The sequence below is a fragment of the Lampetra fluviatilis genome, unplaced genomic scaffold, assembly GCF_964198595.1.
Source record: "Lampetra fluviatilis unplaced genomic scaffold, kcLamFluv1.1 SCAFFOLD_1135, whole genome shotgun sequence".
NCBI classification, from domain to species: domain Eukaryota; kingdom Metazoa; phylum Chordata; class Hyperoartia; order Petromyzontiformes; family Petromyzontidae; genus Lampetra; species Lampetra fluviatilis.
Genome location: NW_027621222.1, coordinates 1 through 21728, shown reverse-complemented (window position 1 = coordinate 21728; position 21728 = coordinate 1). Strand labels below are relative to the sequence as shown.

The window sequence follows — 21728 nt, the reverse complement described above, 5'->3', positions numbered from 1 at the left end:
GTGGGTGGGTGGGTGAGTGGGTGGGTGGGTGAGTGAGTGGGTGGGTGAGTGGGTGGGTGGGTGAGTGGGTGGGTGAGTGGGTGGGTGGGTGGGTGAGTGGGTGAGTGGGTGGGTGAGTGGGTGGGTGAGTGGGTGGGTGGGTGGGTGAGTGGGTGAGTGAGTGAGTGAGTGGGTGAGTGGGTGAGTGGGTGGGTGGGTGAGTGAGTGGGTGAGGGGCTGGGTGAGTGGGTGGGTGGGTGAGTGGGTGGGTGGGTGAGTGAGTGAGTGGGTGAGGGGCTGGGTGAGTGGGTGGGTGGGTGAGTGAGTGGGTGGGTGAGTGGGTGGGTGGGTGGGTGAGTGAGTGGGTGAGGGGCTGGGTGAGTGGGTGGGTCTGTGGGTGGGTGGGTGAATGGGTGGGTGGGTGTGTGAATGGGTGGGTGGGTGTGTGAATGTGTGGGTGTGTGGGTGGGTGTGTGAATGGGTGGGTGGGTGTGTGAATGGGTGGGTGTGTGGGTGGGTGTGTGAATGGGTGGGTGGGTGGGTGAATGGGTGGGTGGGTGTGTGAATGGGTGGGTGTGTGGGTGGGTGAATGAGTGGGTGGGTGTGTGAATGGGTGGGTGGGTGTGTGAATGGGTGGGTGGGTGGGTGTGTGAGTGGGTGGGTGGGTGGGTGTGTGAGTGGGTGGGTGGGTGGGTGTGTGAGTGGGTGGTTGGGTGGGTGTGTGAGTGGGTGGGTGGGTGAGTGAGTGGGTGAGGGGCTGGGTGAGTGGGTGGGTCTGTGGGTGAATGGGTGGGTGGGTGTGTGAATGGGTGGGTGGGTGTGTGAATGGGTGGGTGGGTGGGTGTGTGAGTGGGTGGGTGGGTGTGTGAGTGGGTGGGTGGGTGGGTGTGTGAGTGGGTGGGTGGGTGTGTGAGTGGGTGGGTGGGTGAGTGAGTGGGTGAGGGGCTGGTTGAGTGGGTGGGTCTGTGGGTGGGTGAATGGGTGGGTGGGTGTGTGAATGGGTGGGTGGGTGTGTGAATGGGTGGGTGGGTGGGTGGGTGTGTGAGTGAGTGGGTGGGTGGGTGGGTGGGTGAGTGGGTGGGTGGGTGAGTGAGTGGGTGAGGGGCTGGGTGAGTGGGTGGGTCTGTGGGTGGATGGGTGAATGGGTGGGTGGGTGTGTGAATGGGTGGGTGGGTGTGTGAATGGGTGGGTGGGTGTGTGAATGGGTGGGTGGGTGGGTGTGTGAGTGGGTGGGTGGGTGAGTGAGTGGGTGGGTGGTTGAGTGGGTGGGTGGGTGACTGGTAGGTGGGTGAGTGAGTGGGTGGGTGGGTGAGTGAGTGGGTGGGTGGGTGGGTGGGTGGGTGGGTGAGTGGGTGGGTGAGTGAGTGGGTGAGTGGGTGGGTGGTTGGGTAGTTGAGTGAGTGGCTGAATGGGTGAGTGGGTGGGTGAGTGAGTGGGTGAGTGGGTGCGTGGGTGGGTGAGTGAGTGAGTGGGTGAGTGATTGGGTGAGTGGGTGGGTGGTTGGGTGGTTGAGTGAGTGGCTGAATGGGTGAGTGGCTGAATGGGTGAGTGGGGGGGTGAGTGAGTGGGTGAGTGGGTGGGCGAGTAAGTGGGTGGGTGAGTGAGTGGGTGAGTGGGTGGGTGGTTGGGTGGTTGAGTGAGCGGCTGAATGGGTGAGTGGCTGAATGGGTGAGTGGGTGGGTGAGTGAGTGAGTGAGTGGGTGAGTGAGTGAGTGAGTGGGTGAGTGAGTGAGTGGCTGAATGGGTGAGTGGCTGAATGGGTGTGTGGGTGAGTGAGTGAGTGGGTGAGTGGCTGAATGGGTGTGGCTGAGTGAGTGAGTGGGTGAGTGGGTGGGTGAGTGGGTGAGTGAGTGAGTGGGTGAGTGGGTGGGTGAGTGAGTGGGTGGGTGGGTGGGTGAGTGGCTGAGTGGGTGAGTGGCTGAGTGAGTGAGTGGCTGAATGGGTGAGTGGCTGAGTGAGTGGCTGAGTGAGTGAGTGGGTGAGTGGCTGAGTGAGTGGGTGAGTGGGTGAGTGAGTGGCTGAGTGAGTGAGTGGCTGAGTGAGTGAGTGGGTGAGTGAGTGGGTGAGTGGCTGAGTGAGTGGGTGAGTGAGTGGGTGAGTGAGTGAGTGGGTGAGTGAGTGGGTGAGTGATTGAGTCTTCCGGAAAACTTAAATGGTGTTTCGAACTTCCGGAAGATTCTAAAGGGTTCCTACACTCCGTTTTTTCGGTAAAGTCACGTGGATAAAATTTTGTAATTAAAATTAATAAAAGTAAAAATAGAAATAAAATGATAAAAATCACGATTTAAAGCTTTCGTGACTGCAGGGATTCATCTTCTTGGTTCTTTCGGTAAAGTCACGTAGAAGGGAAAACAATAAAATAATAAAAATAAAACACAATAAAATAAAATAATTATATCATAAAAATATAATAATATAATAATATATTAATATAATTATTTTATTGTGTTTTGTTTTCTTTATTTTATTATTTCCCTTCTACTTGATGACTTTATCGAAAGAACCAATAAGACCTAGCCAGGGAGTTCCGCCTTGCCCAGAGGTCTCCAGGTCGATCTTCAGCAGAACGAGGCTGAGCTGAGCCGTTCATGTACCCGTCTTGTACTGATGGGAACACCTCCTGGTGACACCAGCAGCCCACGGGGGATTGTTGTGTCCGTCCGTCCGTCGTGCATCCAAAAATGGGAGGGGTGGGGCTGGGTGGGGAGGGTGGGGAGGGGCTGGGTGGGGAGGCGAGGGTGGTGAAGGGCTGGGTGGGGAGGGTGGGGAGGGGCTGGGTGGGGAGGGAGGGGAAGGGCTGGGTGGGGAAGGGCTGGGTGGGGAGGGAGGGTGGGGAGGGGAGGGTGGTGAAGGGCTGGGTGGGGAGGGTGGGGAGGGGCTGGGTGGGGAAGGGCTGGGTGGGGAGGGGCTGGGTGGGTAGGGGCTGGGTGGGGAGGGGCTGGGTGGGGAGGGTGGGGTAGGGCTGGGTGGGGAGGGGCTGGGTGGGGAGGGGCTGGGTGGGGAGGGGCTGGGTGGGGAGGGTGGGGTGGGGCTGGGTGGGGAGGGGAGGGCTGGGTGGGGGGTGAGAGGGGTGGGGAGGGTGGGGAGGGGCTGGGTGGGGAGGGGCTGGGTGGGGGCTGGGTGGGGAGGAAGGGGCTGGGTGGGGAGGGGCTGCTCACCCCGTGGTGCCCGTATAAAACTCAACCCTCACAGTCGGCAATATTTGCTTGAACACACCACGTCCTGCCCGTTGACCCTGGACATTGACAGCTGGCCATTGACCCTGGACATTGACCCTTGACCGTTGACCCTGGACATTGACCCTGGACATTGACCCTGGCCATTGACCCTGGACATTGACCCTGGACATTGACCCTGGACATTGACCCTGGCCATTGACCCTGCCCATTGACCCTGGACATTGACCCTGGACATTGACCCTGGACACTGACCCTGCCCGTTGACCCTGGACATTGACCCTGGACATTGACCCTGCCCGTTGACCCTGGACATTGACCCTGGACATTGACCCTGGACATTGACCCTGGCCGTTGACCCTGGCCATTGACCCTGGCCATTGACCCTGGACATTGACCCTGGACATTGACCCTGGACATTGACCCTGGCCGTTGACCCTGGCCATTGACCCTGGACATTGACCCTGCCCGTTGACCCTGCCCGTTGACCCTGGCCGTTGACCCTGGACATTGACCCTGGACATTGACCCTGCCCGTTGACCCTGCCCGTTGACCCTGGACATTGACCCTGGACATTGACCGTTGACCCTGGACATTGACCCTGTGTTGTATATGTTGGTTATGAAAATTTTGATGTGTTGTATGCGTGCGTGGGTGAAATTATTATGTTGTATATGTGGGTTATGAATATTCAGTGAAAATAATAATAATCCAATGAAATTTGACCAAATGTGTAATTATCCGGAAATATGTTAATCATGTAGTTATGCACATTTAATTATGCCAATTCGAGAGGTAATTGTAGTAATTATGCGAGTGGGAGTAATTATGATAATGCCAGTCGTTATGATAACCAGACCCCGCCTCGGTGACGAGGGTGGGTTATCGATCGGAATAAGGCAATTAATCATATGCAGTTATGCAGGTGTGGTGTAAGTATGCAAGATTAACTTAGATTAACTCGGCATCGTTGTCTAGGTTCGTCTTATTCTCGCTTATTTTAGGTCCCCGGTTCGCCCCGTTATCGCTTTAACATTTACTGAGTATGTGTTAGTGTGTTTATTAAGGTCACCAAGTTCAGATCTCAACGCAGAAGCAGATCCTATGCATAGACTTCAGGAAAGAATCACACAACCACTTCTGTATTAATCAATTTATTACTAATTCAACCTCAACTATGATATAGTATGCGAACTCTCAATCCCGGAACGTCAATACGGCATCAATACAGTATCATCAATGATTGTCTGATTTCACTTTGACAACGGCACATGGATCCCGCGTAACGCGATGGTTGTTAGTGCGAGAGAGAGAGTCGTTAAAACATGCAAATACTATGCTAAGAAAAAAACCTTAACGTTAACGAATGATTATACTTGAAAGATTATACGGCGATAAAAACACAATCAAGACAGTTATTATTCTTAAAGGCACCAATCTCAACAGATACATCGGCAGGTTATCTGACAACAGAATGGCTCGGAGTAAGGGCCGGCGACGACGCTCCTTTTCCGAAGATCGTTATCTTATATCAAATTTACTAATTGGGGGACCAGACCACCTGATAAGGATCTGGTGGGCCACCACTCCCCACGTGAGCGTTGCTCGGCGGAAGGCGGTGCCAAGAATCAATTCGTATTGATGGATCTGTTGGGAATTTATGCGATTAAGAGTACAGTCCACTAAATATTAAAGATAAAAATTACGAATACTCTTATAAACGACGGATGGCCATCACTCGGTCTCGAGTGTTTTCGTCACAGCCACGGATGGCTCATGGGTTCGAGTGTGTTTGAGCGGTAAGAGTTGTCTTGAATAGTCAATGTTCGGAGTCGGTTCTTTATGCCAAACAAACGCCTGGTGGTCGTGTGGTGAGGGGGCGGTGCGCGTCATACGTATCAATCGCTCCCCTGTCGCCGTGGTGAACTTGGTTCGGATGTCCGTCGACACGCTGTCGTAATTCGGAACCCGTTCGGTACGTGGCGCCCACAGCTCGCTCGCAGCGTCGTCGCCAAACCGCGATTCTCGCGGCAGCAGGGAAACCTCCGACTCGGCAGAGGTTGAGCTGTCAAGCGGGTCTTTCCCGCCTGCAGAGGAGATGGGGAGCCGCTTGAGTCGAGCCCCGAGAGCCGGCTCCGGTGAGCCGATCGAACTCGGCTGAGTCCCAGACGAGCTGAAGAGTCGAGCCGACCCGTTGGTCGCAGCTCGCCCTTGAGTCGACCCGCTCGGTCGAGCTGAAGATGAGTCGAGCCGACCCGCTGGTCGAGCTCGGCTGGTGAGTTGACCCTTCTGGTCGAACTCGGCTGATGAGTTGACCCTTCTGGTCGAACTCGGCTGATGAGTCGAGCCGACCCTTCCGGTCGAGCTCGCTCATGAGTCGACCCGTTGGTCGCACTCGTGATGAGTTGACTCCCCTGGTCGAACTGGTTTCCAATGCTCAGAGTCCTTTCTTTTATGCCGAAAAATCCCTTTGGGTCCTGCCCACAAGGCGGGGTTTCTTTTGATTTACTGTGTCAGGATCTGTCCGTGTGTAGGTGTGTTCATGTGTGTGTCCGTACGTCCGTGTGTCCTTGTCATATTCCCTCCATAAAATCCACGAGCAGACAGTCAGGTGTTACAAATTGCCTCGAGGTCGTCTCTCTGTCTGGGTGCGATTTATCCCTTGTTTGGCCTTCTTCATGAACCAAAACACAGACGTTACAAATCGTCTCACAGGCGTCTTTGTCCGTGTTGCACGACCTGGAGGGAGGGGCACACTCCCCCCGACCCTCGCTGACGCACGAAGAAATGATTACAAGTTTTAACATTTGTCCCTTACCATTTCCCAGTTATGATTCTATTTAACCTAAGGTCTGTCATTTCCCATCGTGGTTCTTGACCCAAGTGGAGGTGTTTCCCCGAGCGTGTACACACTCATATCCCGCGCTGCGGGGATACAAAGACGGCCGGGATCTCCCTCTCTCTCCGACCCTGGATTTAATTTTATATTCGACCTGGTGGTGATTCATCCCGTTATGCTTCGGGTCGAGCCTACCCTGTTGTTAAATTCCGACTTTAACAGTGACTTTAATAGCAATACAGAATAATTGAGCTTTTTGACTTAACTAGGCAAACATGAACTCCCGGCGGCCCCCGCAGCCTCGCTGTTCAGCTGAGCCTGCAACCTTGAGAGAGAGACAACACTCTTATTCGTCTCACTGTGGTCATCCAACCTTCTGCTCTGGGAAGTGTGATTAATTCAGGACAAGGCCCCCTCACGTTCAGACGCACAGGTTGTTTAAATCATCCCCCCCTGTGTACACAACCTTGAGCTGGGCTTATCTTGGCTCCCTCAGCTGCAGAGAACAAGGCGTGTTTCTCCTCTCTGTGTGCACGTGTTCCAATTAGCTCGAAATCCCTAACACACAATCAGTGATGACCCCCCCCCGGCCTTCTGTGGCCGTGATCCAGACAAAGGCGCCTCTGCTTCCTTTCATTGCATTCGAGTCGACACTGTTCCATTATTCGCCCATGTGCTGAGGTCATAGATGGTTGGGCCTTTTGCCTTAGCTATGTCTGGCTGACTTTCCCACTGTCTCTGCCGCCTGCACGGGTGACAGGTGTCCGTTTATCAGGCCTTATCTATCCCTGAAGCAAGGTTGCAATTCTGCCATCTTAGCCCTCCTCCCGTTCATTACTACAACACCTGGTGCTTTGCAGTTTGCTGCGCTTTGGTGTGTTTTCATTCATTATATATCAATGATGGACGAAGGCTAGAATACAACACCTGGACATTGACCCTGGACATTGACCCTGGACATTGACCCTGGACATTGACCCTGCCCGTTGACCCTGGACATTGACCCTGGACGTTGACCCTGGACATTGACCCTGGACATTGACCCTGGCCCTTGACCCTGGACATTGACCCTGGACATTGACCCTGCCCGTTGACCCTGGACATTGACCCTGGACGTTGACCCTGGACATTGACCCTGGACATTGACCCTGGCCCTTGACCCTGGACATTGACCCTGGACATTGACCCAGGAGGATGAATGTGTTAGAGGGAAGTTGTCCACTCTACCTCTGGCTACGACTCTCTTCTAGAACATTCTCCAAGGCACTGGATGATGACCTCATTCCCCAGGTGCCTTCTGGAGGCCTGGGGTCTGAACCGTCGGTCCCGATGCTTCCCCCACCCCCTCTCTTCTACTGGTCTCAGCAGTGGACAACCATGACACTACACTACACCACCATCGCTACATTATCACACACAGACACACACACACACACAGACACATACACACACACAGACAGTGACACAGACACACACACAGACACACACACAGACACACACACAGACACACACACAGACACACACACACACACACAGACACACACACACACAGACACACACACAGACACATACACACACACAGACACACACACAGACACACACACACACACAGACACACACACACAGACACACACACAGACACACACACAGACACACACACACAGACAAACACACACACAGACACACACAGACACACAGACACACACAGACACACACACACAGACACACACACAGACACACACACACAGACACATACACACACACAGACAGACACACACACAGAGACACACACACACACACAGACACACACACAGACACACACACAGACACACACACAGACACACACACAGACACAGACACACACACAGACACACACACAGACACACACACAGACACACACACAGACACACACACAGACAGTGACATACACACACACAGACACACACACACACACAGACACACACACAGACACACACACACACAGTGACACAGACACACACACACAGACACACACACAGGCACACACACAGCCACACACACTCACCCACTCACTCACTCACCCACCCACCCACCCTCCTACCCACTCACCCAACCACTCACCCACCCACCCACTCACCCACCCACTCACTCACTCACCCACCCACTCACTCACCCACCCACCCACTCACCCACCCACCCACCTACCCAATCACCCACCCACTCACTCACCCACCCACTCACCCACCCACCCACTCACTCACTCACCCACCCACCCTCCCACTCACCCACCCACTCACTCACCCACCCACTCACTCACCCACCCACTCACCCACCTACCCACCCACCCACCCACCTACCCAATCACCCACCCACTCACTCACCCACCCACTCACCCACTCACTCACTCACCCACCCACCCACCCACTCACTCACCCACACACACCCACACCCCCTAATACCCACCAAAAACAACAACAACAACAACAACCGCCATTCGCCACTAAGTGGCGGTGACGTCACCACGACGCTTGTGCCAGGCCATGTGCACCCTGAGGCCACGTGAAGTGTCGAACGCCCGCTGGCAGGAGGTCACGGGGCAGACCCAGCAGGTGCCACGGGTCGACTGACCGAGATGACCGAGATGACAGACACACACATACCTGTACACACACCTGGCTGAGTAGGTAAGTGGGTGAGTCAGTGGGTAAGTGAGTGGGTGAGTGAGTGGCTGAGTGAGTGAGTGGTTGCGTGAGTGAGTGGCTGAGTGAGTGGCTGAGTGAGTGGCTGAGTGAGTCAGTGGCTTGATTAGTGAGTGAGTGAGTGGCTGGATTAGTGAGTGAGTGAGTGGGTGGCTGATTGGGCCAGTTGATGAGTGAGTGGATGAGTGAGTGAGTGGCTGAGTGGTTAAGTGAGTGGCTGAGTAAGTGAGTGGCTGAGTGAGTAAGTGGCTGAGTGAGTGCCTGAGTGAGTGCGTGGCTGAGTGAGTGAGTGGCTGCGTGAGTGGCTGAGTGAGTGGTTGAGTAAGTGGTTGAGTGAGTGGCTGAGTGAGCGAGTGGCTGAGTGAGTGAGTGGCTGAGTAAGTGAGTGGCTGAGTGAGTAAGTGGCTGAGTGAGTGCGTGAGTGAGTGGCTGAGTGGGTAGCTGAGTGAGTGGCTGAGTAAGTGAGTGGCTGACTGAGTAAGTGGTTGAGTGAGTGCCTGAGTGAGTGAGTGGCTGCGTTAGTGGCTGAGTGAGTGGCTGAGTGAGTGGCTGAGTGAGTGAGTGAGTGGCTGAGTAAGTGAGTGGCTGAGTGAGTAAGTGGCTGAGTGAGTGCCTGAGTGAGTGAGTGGCTGAGTGAGTAAGTGGCCGAGTGAGTGGCTGAGTGAGTGAGTGGCTGAGTGAGTGAGTGAGTGGCTGAGTGAGGGAGTGAGTGGCTGAGTAAGTGAGTGGCTGAGTGAGTGAGTGGCTGAGTGAGTGAGTGGCTGAGTGAGGGAGTGAGTGGGTGAGTGAGTGAGTGGCTGAGTGAGTGAGTGGCTGAGTGAGTGGCTGAGTGAGTGGCTGAGTGAGTGAGTGGCTGAGTAAGTGAGTGGCTGAGTGAGTAGTGGCTGAGTGAGTGAGTGGCTGAGTGAGGGAGTGAGTGGGTGAGTGAGTGAGTGGCTGAGTGAGTGAGTGGCTGAGTGAGTGGCTGAGTGAGTGGCTGAGTGAGTGAGTGAGTGGCTGAGTAAGTGAGTGGCTGAGTGAGTAAGTGGCTGAGTGAGTGGCTGAGTAAGTGAGTGGCTGAGTGAGTAAGTGGTTGAGTGAGTGCCTGAGTGAGTGAGTGGCTGCGTGAGTGGCTGAGTGAGTGGCTGAGTGAGTGGCTGAGTGAGTGAGTGAGTGGCTGAGTAAGTGAGTGGCTGAGTGAGTAAGTGGCTGAGTGAGTGCCTGAGTGAGTGAGTGGCTGAGTGAGTAAGTGGCCGAGTGAGTGGCTGAGTGAGTGAGTGGCTGAGTGAGTGAGTGGCTGAGTGAGGGAGTGAGTGGCTGAGTAAGTGAGTGGCTGAGTGAGTGAGTGGCTGAGTGAGTGAGTGGCTGAGTGAGTGGCTGAGTGAGTGGCTGAGTGAGTGAGTGGCTGAGTAAGTGAGTGGCTGAGTGAGTAAGTGGCTGAGTGAGTGCCTGAGTGAGTGGCTGAGTGAGTGGTGGAGTGAGTGGCTGAGTGAGTGAGTGGCTGACTGAGTGAGTGAGTGGCTGAGTGGTTGAGTGAGTGGGTGAGTGGGTGACTGACTGAGTGAGTGGCTGACTGACTGAGTGTCTGAGTGAGTGAGTGGGTGATTGAGCGAGTTGGTGAGTGACTTCCACACACAAATCACACAGTAGACTCTGTGTTGTATGCAGACGAGTTTATTCAAATAACAGGCATGGAAATCAAGAAACTGGTTAAGTAGCACGGCTAAGACCCATCATGGATAGCGAGACAACACGATTACACGATTCAGTGTGTGTGTGTCTGTGTGTGTGTGTCTGTGTGTGTGTGTCTGTGTGTGTGTGTGTCTGTGTGTGTGTGTCTGTGTGTGTGTGTGTCTGTGTGTGTGTGTCTGTGTGTGTGTGTCTGTGTGTGTGTGTGTGTGTCTGTGTGTGTGTGTGTGTCTGTGTCTGTGTGTGTGTGTGTGTGTCTGTGTCTGTGTGTGTGTCTGTCTGTATGCGTGGGTCTGTGTGTGTGTGTGTCTGCGTGTGTGTCACTGTGTGTGTGTGTCTGTGTGTGTGTCTGTCTGTGTGTGTCTGTCTGTCTGTGTCTGTGTATGTGTCTGTGTGTATGTGTCACTGTGTGTGTCACTGTGTGTTTAACTGTGTGTGTGTCACTGTGTGTGTCTGTGTGTGTGTGTGTCACTGTGTGTGTCACTGTGTGTGTGTCTGTGTGTGTGTCACTGTGTGTGTCACTGTGTGTGTGTCTGTGTGTGTGTGTGTGTGTCTGTGTGTGTGTGTGTCACTGTGTGTGTCACTGTGTGTGTGTCTGTGTGTGTGTGTGTCACTGTGTGTGTGTCTGTGTGTGTGTGTCTGTGTGTGTGTGTGTCACTGTGTGTGTGTCTGTGTGTGTGTCACTGTGTGTGTCACTGTGTCTGTGTGTGTGTCTGTGTGTGTGTCTGTGTGTGTGTCACTGTGTGTGTCACTGTGTGTGTCTGTGTGTGTGTCTGTGTGTGTGTGTCACTGTGTGTGTGTCACTGTGTGTGTGTCACTGTGTGTGTGTCTGTGTGTGTGTGTCTGTGTGTCTGTGTGTGTGTCTGTGTGTGTGTCTGTGTGTGTGTGTCTGTGTGTCTGTGTGTGTGTGTGTTTGTCTGTGTGTGTGTGTGTGTCTGTGTGTGTGTGTGTCTGTGTGTGTGTGTGTGTCTGTGTGTGTGTGTGTCTGTGTGTGTGTCTGTGTGTGTGTGTGTGTCTGTGTGTGTGTCACTGTGTGTGTGTCACTGTGTGTGTCACTGTGTGTGTGTCTGTGTGTCTGTGTGTCTGTGTCTGTGTGTGTCTGTGTGTGTGTCTGTGTGTGTGTCACTGTGTGTGTCACTGTGTGTGTGTCACTGTGTGTGTCACTGTGTGTGTGTCACTGTGTGTGTGTCACTGTGTGTGTGTCACTGTGTGTGTCACTGTGTGTGTGTCTGTGTGTGTGTCACTGTGTGTGTGTCACTGTGTGTGTGTCACTGTGTGTGTGTCTGTGTGTGTCACGGTGCGTTTTTCATCTCCTTGATCTGAAAAAAAAACCACACACAGACACAAAGATAAAGATCCCCCGTGTAGCCTGTAACAGACTGCAGGGGCAAGTGCACTGTGGATACACACCACCACGCCCGGCCGCCTTTGTCTCTCCGCCAGTGCTAGCGATGTTCACCACACCACCACCACTACCATCACCACCACCACTACATCACCATCACCACCACCACTACAACACCACCACTACACCACCACCACCACTACACCACCACCACCACTACACCACCACCACTACACCACCACCACCACTACACCACCACCACCACTACATCACCACCACTACCATCACCACCACCACTACATCACCATCACCACCACTACACCACCACCACTACACCACCACCACCACTACACCACCACCACTACACCACCACCACCACTACATCACCACCACCACCACCACTACACCACCACCACTACACCACCACCACCACCACCACTACACCACCACCACTACACCACCACCACCACTACATCACCACCACCACCACCACTACACCACCACCACTCCACCACCACCACCACTACATCACCACCACCACCACATCACCACCACCACCACTACACCACCACCACTACACCACCACCACCACTACCATCACCACCACCACCACTACCATCACCACCACCACTACATCACCACCACCACCACCACTACACCACCACCACTACACCACCACCACCACTACATCACCACCACCACCACCACTACACCACCACCACTACACCACCACCACCACTACATCACCACCACCACCACCACTACACCACCACCACTACACCACCACCACCACTACATCACCACCACCACCACCACTACACCACCACCACTACACCACCACCACCACTACATCACCACCACCACCACATCACCACCACCACCACTACACCACCACCACTACACCACCACCACTACCATCACCACCACCACCACCACTACCATCACCACCACCACTACCATCACCACCACCACATCACCACCACCACCACTACACCACCACCACTACACCACCACCACTACCATCACCACCACCACCACCACTACCATCACCACCACCACCACCACTACCATCACCACCACCACTACATCACCACCACCACCACTACACCACCACCACCACCACTACATCACCACCACCACTACACCACCACCACCACCACTACCATCACCACCACCACTACCTCTCTATGTAGTGAGTCTATGGGTCTCTGTGTCTATGTAGTGAGTCTATGGGTCTCTGTGTCTATGTAGTGAGTCTATGGGTCTCTGTGTCTATGTAGTGAGTCTATGGGTCTCTGTGTCTATGTAGTGAGTCTATGTGTCTCGATGTCTATGTAGTGAGTCTATGGGTCTCTGTGTCTATGTAGTGAGTCTATGGGTCTCTGTGTCTATGTAGTGTGTCTATGGGTCTCTGTGTCTATGTAGTGAGTCTATGGGTCTCTGTGTCTATGTAGTGAGTCTATGGGTCTCTGTGTCTATGTAGTGAGTCTATGGGTCTCTGTGTCTATGTAGTGAGTCTATGGGTCTCTGTGTCTATGTAGTGAGTCTATGTGTCTCGATGTCTATGTAGTGAGTCTATGGGTCTCTGTGTCTATGTAGTGAGTCTATGGGTCTCTGTGTCTATGTAGTGTGTCTATGGGTCTCTGTGTCTATGTAGTGAGTCTATGGGTCTCTATGTCTATGTAGTGTGTCTATGGGTCTCTAAGTCTATGTAGTGTGTCTATGGGTCTCTGTGTCTATGTAGTGAGTCTATGGGTCTCTATGTCTATGTAGTGTGTCTATGGGTCTCTGTGTCTATGTAGTGAGTCTATGGGTCTCTATGTCTATGTAGTGAGTCTATGGGTCTCTGTGTCTATGTAGTGAGTCTATGGGTCTCTGTGTCTATGTAGTGTGTCTATGGGTCTCTGTGTCTATGTAGTGAGTCTATGGGTCTCTATGTCTATGTAGTGTGTCTATGGGTCTCTATGTCTATGTAGTGTGTCTATGGGTCTCTGTGTCTATGTAGTGAGTCTATGGGTCTCTATGTCTATGTAGTGTGTCTATGGGTCTCTGTGTCTATGTAGTGAGTCTATGGGTCTCTATGTCTATGTAGTGTGTCTATGGGTCTCTGTGTCTATGTAGTGAGTCTATGGGTCTCTATGTCTATGTAGTGAGTCTATGGGTCTCTATGTCTATGTAGTGAGTCTATGGGTCTCTGTGTCTATGTAGTGTGTCTATGGGTCTCTGTGTCTATGTAGTGTGTCTATGGGTCTCTATGTCTATGTAGTGAGTCTATGGGTCTCTGTGTCTATGTAGTGTGTCTATGGGTCTCTGTGTCTATGTAGTGTGTCTATGGGTCTCTGTGTCTATGTAGTGAGTCTATGGGTCTCTATGTCTATGTAGTGAGTCTATGGGTCTCTATGTCTATGTAGTGAGTCTATGGGTCTCTATGTCTATGTAGTGTGTCTATGGGTCTCTATGTCTATGTCGTGTGTCTATGGGTCTCTATGTCTATGTAGTGTGTCTATGGGTCTCTATGTCTATGTAGTGAGTCTATGGGTCTCTATGTCTATGTAGTGAGTCTATGGGTCTCTATGTCTATGTAGTGAGTCTATGTGTCTCTATGTCTATGTAGTGTGTCTATGGGTCTCTATGTCTATGTAGTGAGTCTATGTGTCTCTATGTCTATGTGGTGTGTCTATGTGTCTCTATGTCTATGTAGTGTGTCTATGGGTCTCTATGTCTATGTAGTGTGTCTATGGGTCTCTATGTCTATGTAGTGTGTCTATGGGTCTCTATGTCTATGTAGTGAGTCTATGGGTCTCTATGTCTATGTAGTGAGTCTATGGGTCTCTGTGTCTATGTAGTGTGTCTATGGGTCTCTGTGTCTATGTAGTGTGTCTATGGGTCTCTATGTCTATGTAGTGTGTCTATGGGTCTCTATGTCTATGTAGTGTGTCTATGGGTCTCTATATCTATGTAGTGTGTCTATGGGTCTCTATGTCTATGTAGTGTGTCTATGGGTCTCTATGTCTATGTAGTGTGTCTATGGGTCTCTGTGTCTATGTAGTGAGTCTATGGGTCTCTGTGTCTATGTAGTGTGTCTATGGGTCTCTATGTCTATGTAGTGAGTCTATGGGTCTCTATGTCTATGTAGTGTGTCTATGGGTCTCTGTGTCTATGTAGTGAGTCTATGGGTCTCTATGTCTATGTAGTGTGTCTATGTGTCTCTATGTAGTGTGTCTATGGGTCTCTGTGTCTATGTAATGAGTCTATGGGTCTCTATGTCTATGTAGTGAGTCTATGGGTCTCTGTGTCTATGTAGTGTGTCTATGGGTCTCTATGTCTATGTAGTGTGTCTATGGGTCTCTATGTCTATGTATGGAGTCTATGAGTCTCTGTGTCTATGTAGTGAGTCTATGGGTCTCTGTGTCTATGTAGTGTGTCTATGGGTCTCTATGTCTATGTAGTGAGTCTATGTGTCTCTATGTCTATGTAGTGAGTCTATGTGTCTCTATGTAGTGTGTCTATGGGTCTCTATGTCTATGTAGTGTGTCTATGGGTCTCTATGTCTATGTAGTGTGTCTATGTGTCTCTATTTCTATGTAGTGTGTCTATGGGTCTCTGTGTCTATGTGGTGTGTCTATGGGTCTCTATGTCTATGTAGTGTGTCTATGGGTCTCTATGTCTATGTAGTGAGTCTATGGGTCTCTATGTCTATGTAGTGTGTCTATGGGTCTCTATGTCTATGTAATGAGTCTATGGGTCTCTATGTCTATGTAGTGTGTCTATGGGTCTCTGTGTCTATGTAGTGTGTCTATGGGTCTCTGTGTCTATGTAGTGAGTCTATGGGTCTCTATGTCTATGTAGTGAGTCTATGGGTCTCTATGTCTATGTAGTGTGTCTATGGGTCTCTATGTCTATGTAGTGAGTCTATGGGTCTCTGTGTCTATGTAGTGTGTCTATGTGTCTCTATGTCTATGTAGTGTGTCTATGGGTCTCTATGTCTATGTGGTGTGTCTATGGGTCTCTATGTCTATGTAGTGTGTCTATGGGTCTCTATGTCTATGTAGTGTGTCTATGGGTCTCTATGTCTATGTAGTGAGTCTATGGGTCTCTGTGTCTATGTAGTGAGTCTATGGGTCTCTATGTCTATGTAGTGTGTCTATGTGTCTCTATGTCTATGTAGTGAGTCTATGGGTCTCTATGTCTATGTAGTGAGTCTATGGGTCTCTATGTCTATGTAGTGTGTCTATGTGTCTCTATGTCTATGTAGTGTGTCTATGGGTCTCTATGTCTATGTAGTGAGTCTATGGGTCTCGATGTCTATGTAGTGTGTCTATGGGTCTCTATGTAGTGTGTCTATGGGTCTCTGTGTCTATGTAGTGTGTCTATGGGTCTCTGTGTCTATGTAGTGTGTCTATGGGTCTCTATGTCTATGTAGTGTGTCTATGGGTCTCGATGTCTATGTAGTGTGTCTATGGGTCTCTATGTAGTGAGTCTATGGGTCTCTGTGTCTATGTAGTGTGTCTATGGGTCTCTATGTCTATGTAGTGTGTCTATGGGTCTCTATGTCTATGTAGTGTGTCTATGGGTCTCTATGTCTATGTAGTGAGTCTATGGGTCTCTGTGTCTATGTAGTGTGTCTATGGGTCTCTATGTCTATGTAGTGTGTCTATGGGTCTCTATGTCTATGTAGTGTGTCTATGGGTCTCTATGTCTATGTAGTGTGTCTATGGGTCTCTATGTAGTGAGTCTATGGGTCTCTATGTCTATGTAGTGTGTCTATGGGTCTCTATGTCTATGTAGTGTGTCTATGGGTCTCTATGTCTATGTAGTGAGTCTATGGGTCTCTATGTCTATGTAGTGAGTCTATGGGTCTCTATGTCTATGTAGTGAGTCTATGGGTCTCTATGTCTATGTAGTGAGTCTATGGGTCTCTATGTCTATGTAGTGTGTCTATGGGTCTCTATGTCTATGTAGTGTGTCTATGGGTCTCTATGTCTATGTAGTGAGTCTATGGGTCTCTATGTCTATGTAGTGTGTCTATGGGTCTCTATGTCTATGTAGTGAGTCTATGGGTCTCTGTGTCTATGTAGTGTGTCTATGGGTCTCTGTGTCTATGTAATGAGTCTATGTGTCTCTGTGTCTATGTAGTGAGTCTATGGGTCTCTATGTCTATGTAGTGTGTCTATGGGTCTCTATGTCTATGTAGTGTGTCTATGTGTCTCTATGTCTATGTAGTGTGTCTATGGGTCTCGATGTCTATGTAGTGAGTCTATGTGTCTCTATGTCTATGTAGTGTGTCTATGGGTCTCTATGTCTATGTAGTCTGTCTATGGGTCTCGATGTCTATGTAGTGTGTCTATGTGTCTCTATGTCTATGTAGTGTGTCTATGTGTCTCTATGTCTATGTAGTGAGTCTATGGGTCTCTATGTCTATGTAGTGAGTCTATGTGTCTCTGTGTCTATGTAGTGAGTCTATGGGTCTCTATGTAGTGAGTCTATGTGTCTCTGTGTCTATGTAGTGTGTCTATGTGTCTCTATGTCTATGTAGTGTGTCTATGGGTCTCTATGTAATGAGTCTATGGGTCTCTGTGTCTATGTAGTGTGTCTATGTGTCTCTATGTCTATGTAGTGTGTCTATGTGTCTCTATGTCTATGTAGTGTGTCTATGTGTCTCTATGTAGTGTGTCTATGGGTCTCTATGTAGTGTGTCTATGGGTCTCTATGTCTATGTAGTGTGTCTATGGGTCTCTATGTCTATGTAGTGTGTCTATGTGTCTCTATGTCTATGTAGTGTGTCTATGGGTCTCTATGTCTATGTAGTGTGTCTATGGGTCTCTATGTCTATATAGTGAGTCTATGTGTCTCTGTGTCTATGTAGTGAGTCTATGGGTCTCTATGTAGTGAGTCTATGGGTCTCTGTGTCTATGTAGTGTGTCTATGGGTCTCTATGTAGTGTGTCTATGTGTCTCTATGAAATGAGTCTATGGGTCTCTGTGTCTATGTAGTGTGTCTATGTGTCTCTGTGTCTATGTAGTGTGTCTATGTGTCTCTGTGTCTATGTAGTGTGTCTATGGGTCTCTGACCTCGTGGCTGAAGCACTCGGTTTTGTCGAAGGCGCGACAACATTTGGCGGTGACCTCCACAAAGTGGTGGACTTGGAGCCTCAGTTGGGCATGATCCACCTGGGGTGGAGCATCGTGGGCAGCCTTGTAGAGCAGGCTGAGGTGGACACGAGGTGGACACGAGGTTAAAGACATGGGGTGAGTGTGGGGGGGGGTGAGTGGGTGGGTGAGATGGTGGGTGAGTGGGTGGGTGGGTGAGTGAGTGGGTGGGTGAGTGAGTGAGTGGGTGGGTGAGTGGGTGGGTGAGTGGGTGAGTGAGTGGGTGAGTGAGTGAGTGAGTGGGTGAGTGGGTGAGTGAGTGAGTGAGTGAGTGGGTGAGTGTGGGGGGGGGTGAGTGGGTGGGTGAGATGGTGGGTGGGTGGGTGAGTGGGTGGGTGAGTGAGTGGGTGGGTGAGTGAGTGAGTGGGTGGGTGAGTGGGTGGGTGGGTGGGTGAGTGGGTGGGTGAGTGAGTGAGTGAGTGAGTGGGTGGGTGGGTGAGTGGGTGGGTGAGTGGGTGGGTGGGTGGGTGAGTGAGTGAGTGAGTGAGTGGGTGGGTGAGTGAGTGGGTGAGTGGGTGGGTGAGTGGGTGAGTGAGTGAGTGAGTGGGTGGGTGAGTGGGTGAGTGGGTGGGTGAGTGGGTGGGTGAGTGAGTGGGTGGGTGGGTGAGTGGGTGGGTGAGTGGGTGGGTGAGTGGGTGGGTGGGTGGGTGGGTGAGTGGGTGAGTGGGTGGGTGAGTGGGTGGGTGAGTGAGTGAGTGAGTGAGTGGGTGGGTGAGTGGGTGGGTGAGTGAGTGGGTGGGTGAGTGGGTGAGTGAGTGAGTGGGTGGGTGAGTGGGTGGGTGAGTGAGTGGGTGAGTGGGTGGGTGAGTGAGTGGGTGGGTGAGTGGGTGAGTGAGTGGGTGAGTGTGTGGGTGAGTGGGTGAGTGTGTGGGTGAGTGGGTGAGTGGGTGAGTGTGTGGGTGAGTGGGTAGGTGAGTGGAAGAGTGAGTGGCTGAGTGAGTGGCTGAGTGGCTGAGTGAGTGACTGAGTGAGTGACTGAGTGACTGACTAACTGACTGAGTGACTGACTAACTAACCGACTGACCGACTGACACGCCACCCACCTCTGCAAGTATTTCTCCGGTTGCTGCCTGAACCTCAGACAGCTCATTGCAGCGCCACCCTCGGCCAAGGTCCCCTTCACCCCGGCGTGCTCCACCTTCTCGTGCTCCACCTTCTCGTGGTCCACCTCCTTGGCATGCTCCACCTCGTGACCCTTCTCGTGCTCCGCGTGGCAGGCAGGGGCCTCGGACGGAGGCAAGCGGCAGCACTTTCGGTAGCCATCGTGAGCGGCGATGTAGGCGCCATCGGAGCACATTGAGGAGTAGAGGTGTAGGGTCTGTGGGGGAAGGTGGGGGGAGAGGGTGAGTGGGTGGGTGGGTGAGTGGGTGGGTGGGTGAGTGGGTGGGTGGGTGAGTGGGTGAGTGGGTGAGTGGGTGGGTGGGTGGGTGAGTGGGTGAGTGGGTGAGTGGTTGGGTGTTTGATGTAGGAGCCATCGGAGCACATTGAGGAGTAGAGGTGTAGGGTCTGTGGGGGAAGGTGGGGGGAGAGGGTGGGTGAGTGGGTGGGTGGGTGGGTGGGTGAGTGGGTGAGTGGTTGGGTGAGTGGGTGGGTGAGTGGGTGGGTGGGTGAGTGGGTGAGTGGTTGGGTGAGTGGGTGAGTGGGTGAGTGGGTGAGTGGTTGGGTGTGTGATGTAGGAGCCATCGGCGCACATTGAGGAGTAGAGGTGTAGGGTCTGTGGGGGAAGGTGGGGGGAGAGGGTGGGTGGGTGGGTGGGTGAGTGGGTGGGTGGGTGAGTGGGTGGGTGGGTGAGTGGGTGAGTGAGTGGGTGAGTGGGTGAGTGGGTGAGTGGGTGAGTGGTTGGGTGAGTGGGTGAGTGGGTGAGTGGGTGAGTGGTTGGGTGTGTGATGTAAGAGCCATCGGAGCACATTGAGGAGTAGAGGTGTAGGGTCTGTGGGGGGAAGGTGGGGGGGAGAGGGTGGGTGGGTGGGTGGGTGGGTGGGTGAGTGGGTGGGTGGGTGAGTGGGTGAGTGGGTGAGTGGGTGAGTGGTTGGGTGTGTGATGTAGGAGCCATCGGAGCACATTGAGGAGTAGAGGTGTAGGGTCTGTGGGGGAAGGTGGGGGGAGAGGGTGGGTGAGTGGGTGGTGTGGGGTGGGTGAGTGGGTGAGTGGTTGGGTGAGTGGGTGGGTGGGGTGAGTGGGTGGGTGAGTGGGTGAGTGGTTGGGTGTGTGATGTAGGAGCCATCGGAACACATTGAGGAGTAGAGGTGTAGGGTCTGTGGGGGAAGGTGGGGGGAGAGGGTGGGTGGGTGGGTGAGTGGGTGGTGTGGGTGGGTGGGTGAGTGGGTGGGTGAGTGGTGGTGAGTGGTGGGTGGTGTGGTGAGTGGTGAGGGTGGGAGGTGGGTGGGTGGGTGAGTGGGTGAGTGGGTGGGTGAGTGGGTGGGGTGGTGGGTGAGTGGGTGGGTGTGTGGGTGGGTGGGGTGAGTGGGTGGGTGGGTGGGTGGGTGATGTGGTGGGTGAGTGGGTGGGTGGGGTGGGTGGGTGAGTGGGTGGTGTGGGTGAGTGGGTGAGTGGTTGGGTGAGTGGTGTGGGTGGGTGAGTGGGTGGTGATGGTGGGTGAGTGAGTGGTGTGGTGTGGGTGGGTGAGTGGGTGAGTGAGTGGGTGGGTGGGTGGAGTGGTGGGTGGGTGGGTGGGTGAGTGAGTGGGTGGGTGGTGGTGTGAGTGGGTGGGTGGGTGAGTGGTGGGTGGGTGAGTGGGTGAGTGGTTGGGTGAGTGGGTGAGTGGGTGAGTGGGTGAGTGGGTGAGTGGTTTGGGTGTGTGATGTAGGAGCCATCGGAGCACATTGAGGAGTAGAGGTGTAGGGTCTGTGGGGGAAGGTGGGGGGGAGAGGGTGGGTGGGTGGTGGGTGGGTGAGGTGGGTGGGTGGGTGGGTGGGTGAGTGGGTGGGTGAGTGGGTGAGTGGGAGAGTGGGTGGGTGGGTGAGTGGGTGAGTGGGTGGGTGAGTGGGTGGGAGGGTGGGTGAGTGGGTGGGTGAGTGGGTGGGTGGGTGAGTGGGTGGGTGGGTGGGTGAGTGAGTGAGTGGGTGAGTGGTGTGGGTGGGTGGGTGAGTGGGTGAGTGGGTGGGTGGGTGAGTGGGTGGGTGAGTGGTGGGTGAGTGGGTGAGTGGGTGGGTGGGTGGGTGAGTGGGTGGGTGAGTGGGTGGGGTGGAGGTGAGTGGGTGAGTGGGTGAGTGGGTGGGTGGGTGGGTGAGTGGGTGGGTGAGTGAGTGGGTGGGTGGGTGGGTGAGTGGGTGGGAGGGTGGGTGAGTGGGTGAGTGGGTGGGGTGGGTGGGTGAGTGGGTGGGAGGGTGGGTGGGTGGGTGGGTGAGTGAGTGGGTGGGTGGGTGGGTGTGAGTGGGTGGGTGAGTGGGTGGGTGGGTGAGTGGGTGAGTGGTTGGGGTGAGTGGGGAGTGGGTGAGTGGGTGGGTGAGTGGGTGAGTGGGTGGGTGAGTGGGTGAGTGGTTGGGTGTGTGATGTAGGAGCCATCGGACACATTGAGGAGTAGAGGTGTAGGGTCTGTGGGGGAAGGTGGGGGGAGAGGGTGGGTGAGGTGGGGTGAGTGGGTGGGTGGGTGGGTGGGTGAGTGGGTGGGTGAGTGGGTGAGTGGGTGGAGTGGGTGGTGGGTGAGTGGGTGAGTGGGTGGGTGAGTGGGTGGGAGGGTGGGTGAGTGGGTGGGTGAGTGGGTGGGTGGGTGAGTGGGTGGGTGGGTGAGTGAGTGAGTGGGTGAGTGGGTGGTGGGTGGGTGAGTGGGTGAGTGGGTGGGAGTGGGTGAGTGGGTGGGTGAGTGGGTGGGTGAGTGGGTGAGTGGGTGGGTGGGTGGGTGAGTGGGTGGGTGAGTGGGTGGGTGGGTGAGTGGGTGAGTGGGTGAGTGGGTGG

At 53.3% G+C, this 21728-nt stretch overlaps 1 protein-coding gene across 1 annotated transcript; it reads right to left on the bottom strand.

Moving 5' to 3' along the window:
* Positions 1-11447: 11447 nt before the first annotated feature.
* LOC144954941 (serum albumin SDS-1-like) lies at positions 11448-19143 on the bottom strand. The gene is made up of 3 exons (XM_078885309.1): positions 18878-19143; positions 17757-17892; positions 11448-11659 (listed from the first exon to the last, which is right to left on the bottom strand). The coding sequence occupies exons 1-3, from the start codon at positions 19129-19131 to the stop codon at positions 11633-11635; spliced, it is 417 nt and encodes a 138-aa protein (XP_078741435.1). The 5' UTR covers positions 19132-19143; the 3' UTR covers positions 11448-11632.
* Between the last annotated feature and the right edge of the window lie 2585 nt (positions 19144-21728).

Excerpts from the sequence above, each read along its gene's own strand:
- LOC144954941 (XM_078885309.1), bottom strand. The coding sequence starts at position 19,131 with ATGTGCTCCGATGGCGCCTACATCGCCGCTCACGATGGCTACCGAAAG. Across the intron at positions 17,893-18,877 it reads CCGGAGAAATACTTGCAGAG|CCTGCTCTACAAGGCTGCCC; the intron begins GTGGGTGGCGTG and ends TGTCCACCTCAG. Across the intron at positions 11,660-17,756 it reads CCGAGTGCTTCAGCCACGAG|ATCAAGGAGATGAAAAACGC; the intron begins GTCAGAGACCCA and ends TTTTTTTTTCAG.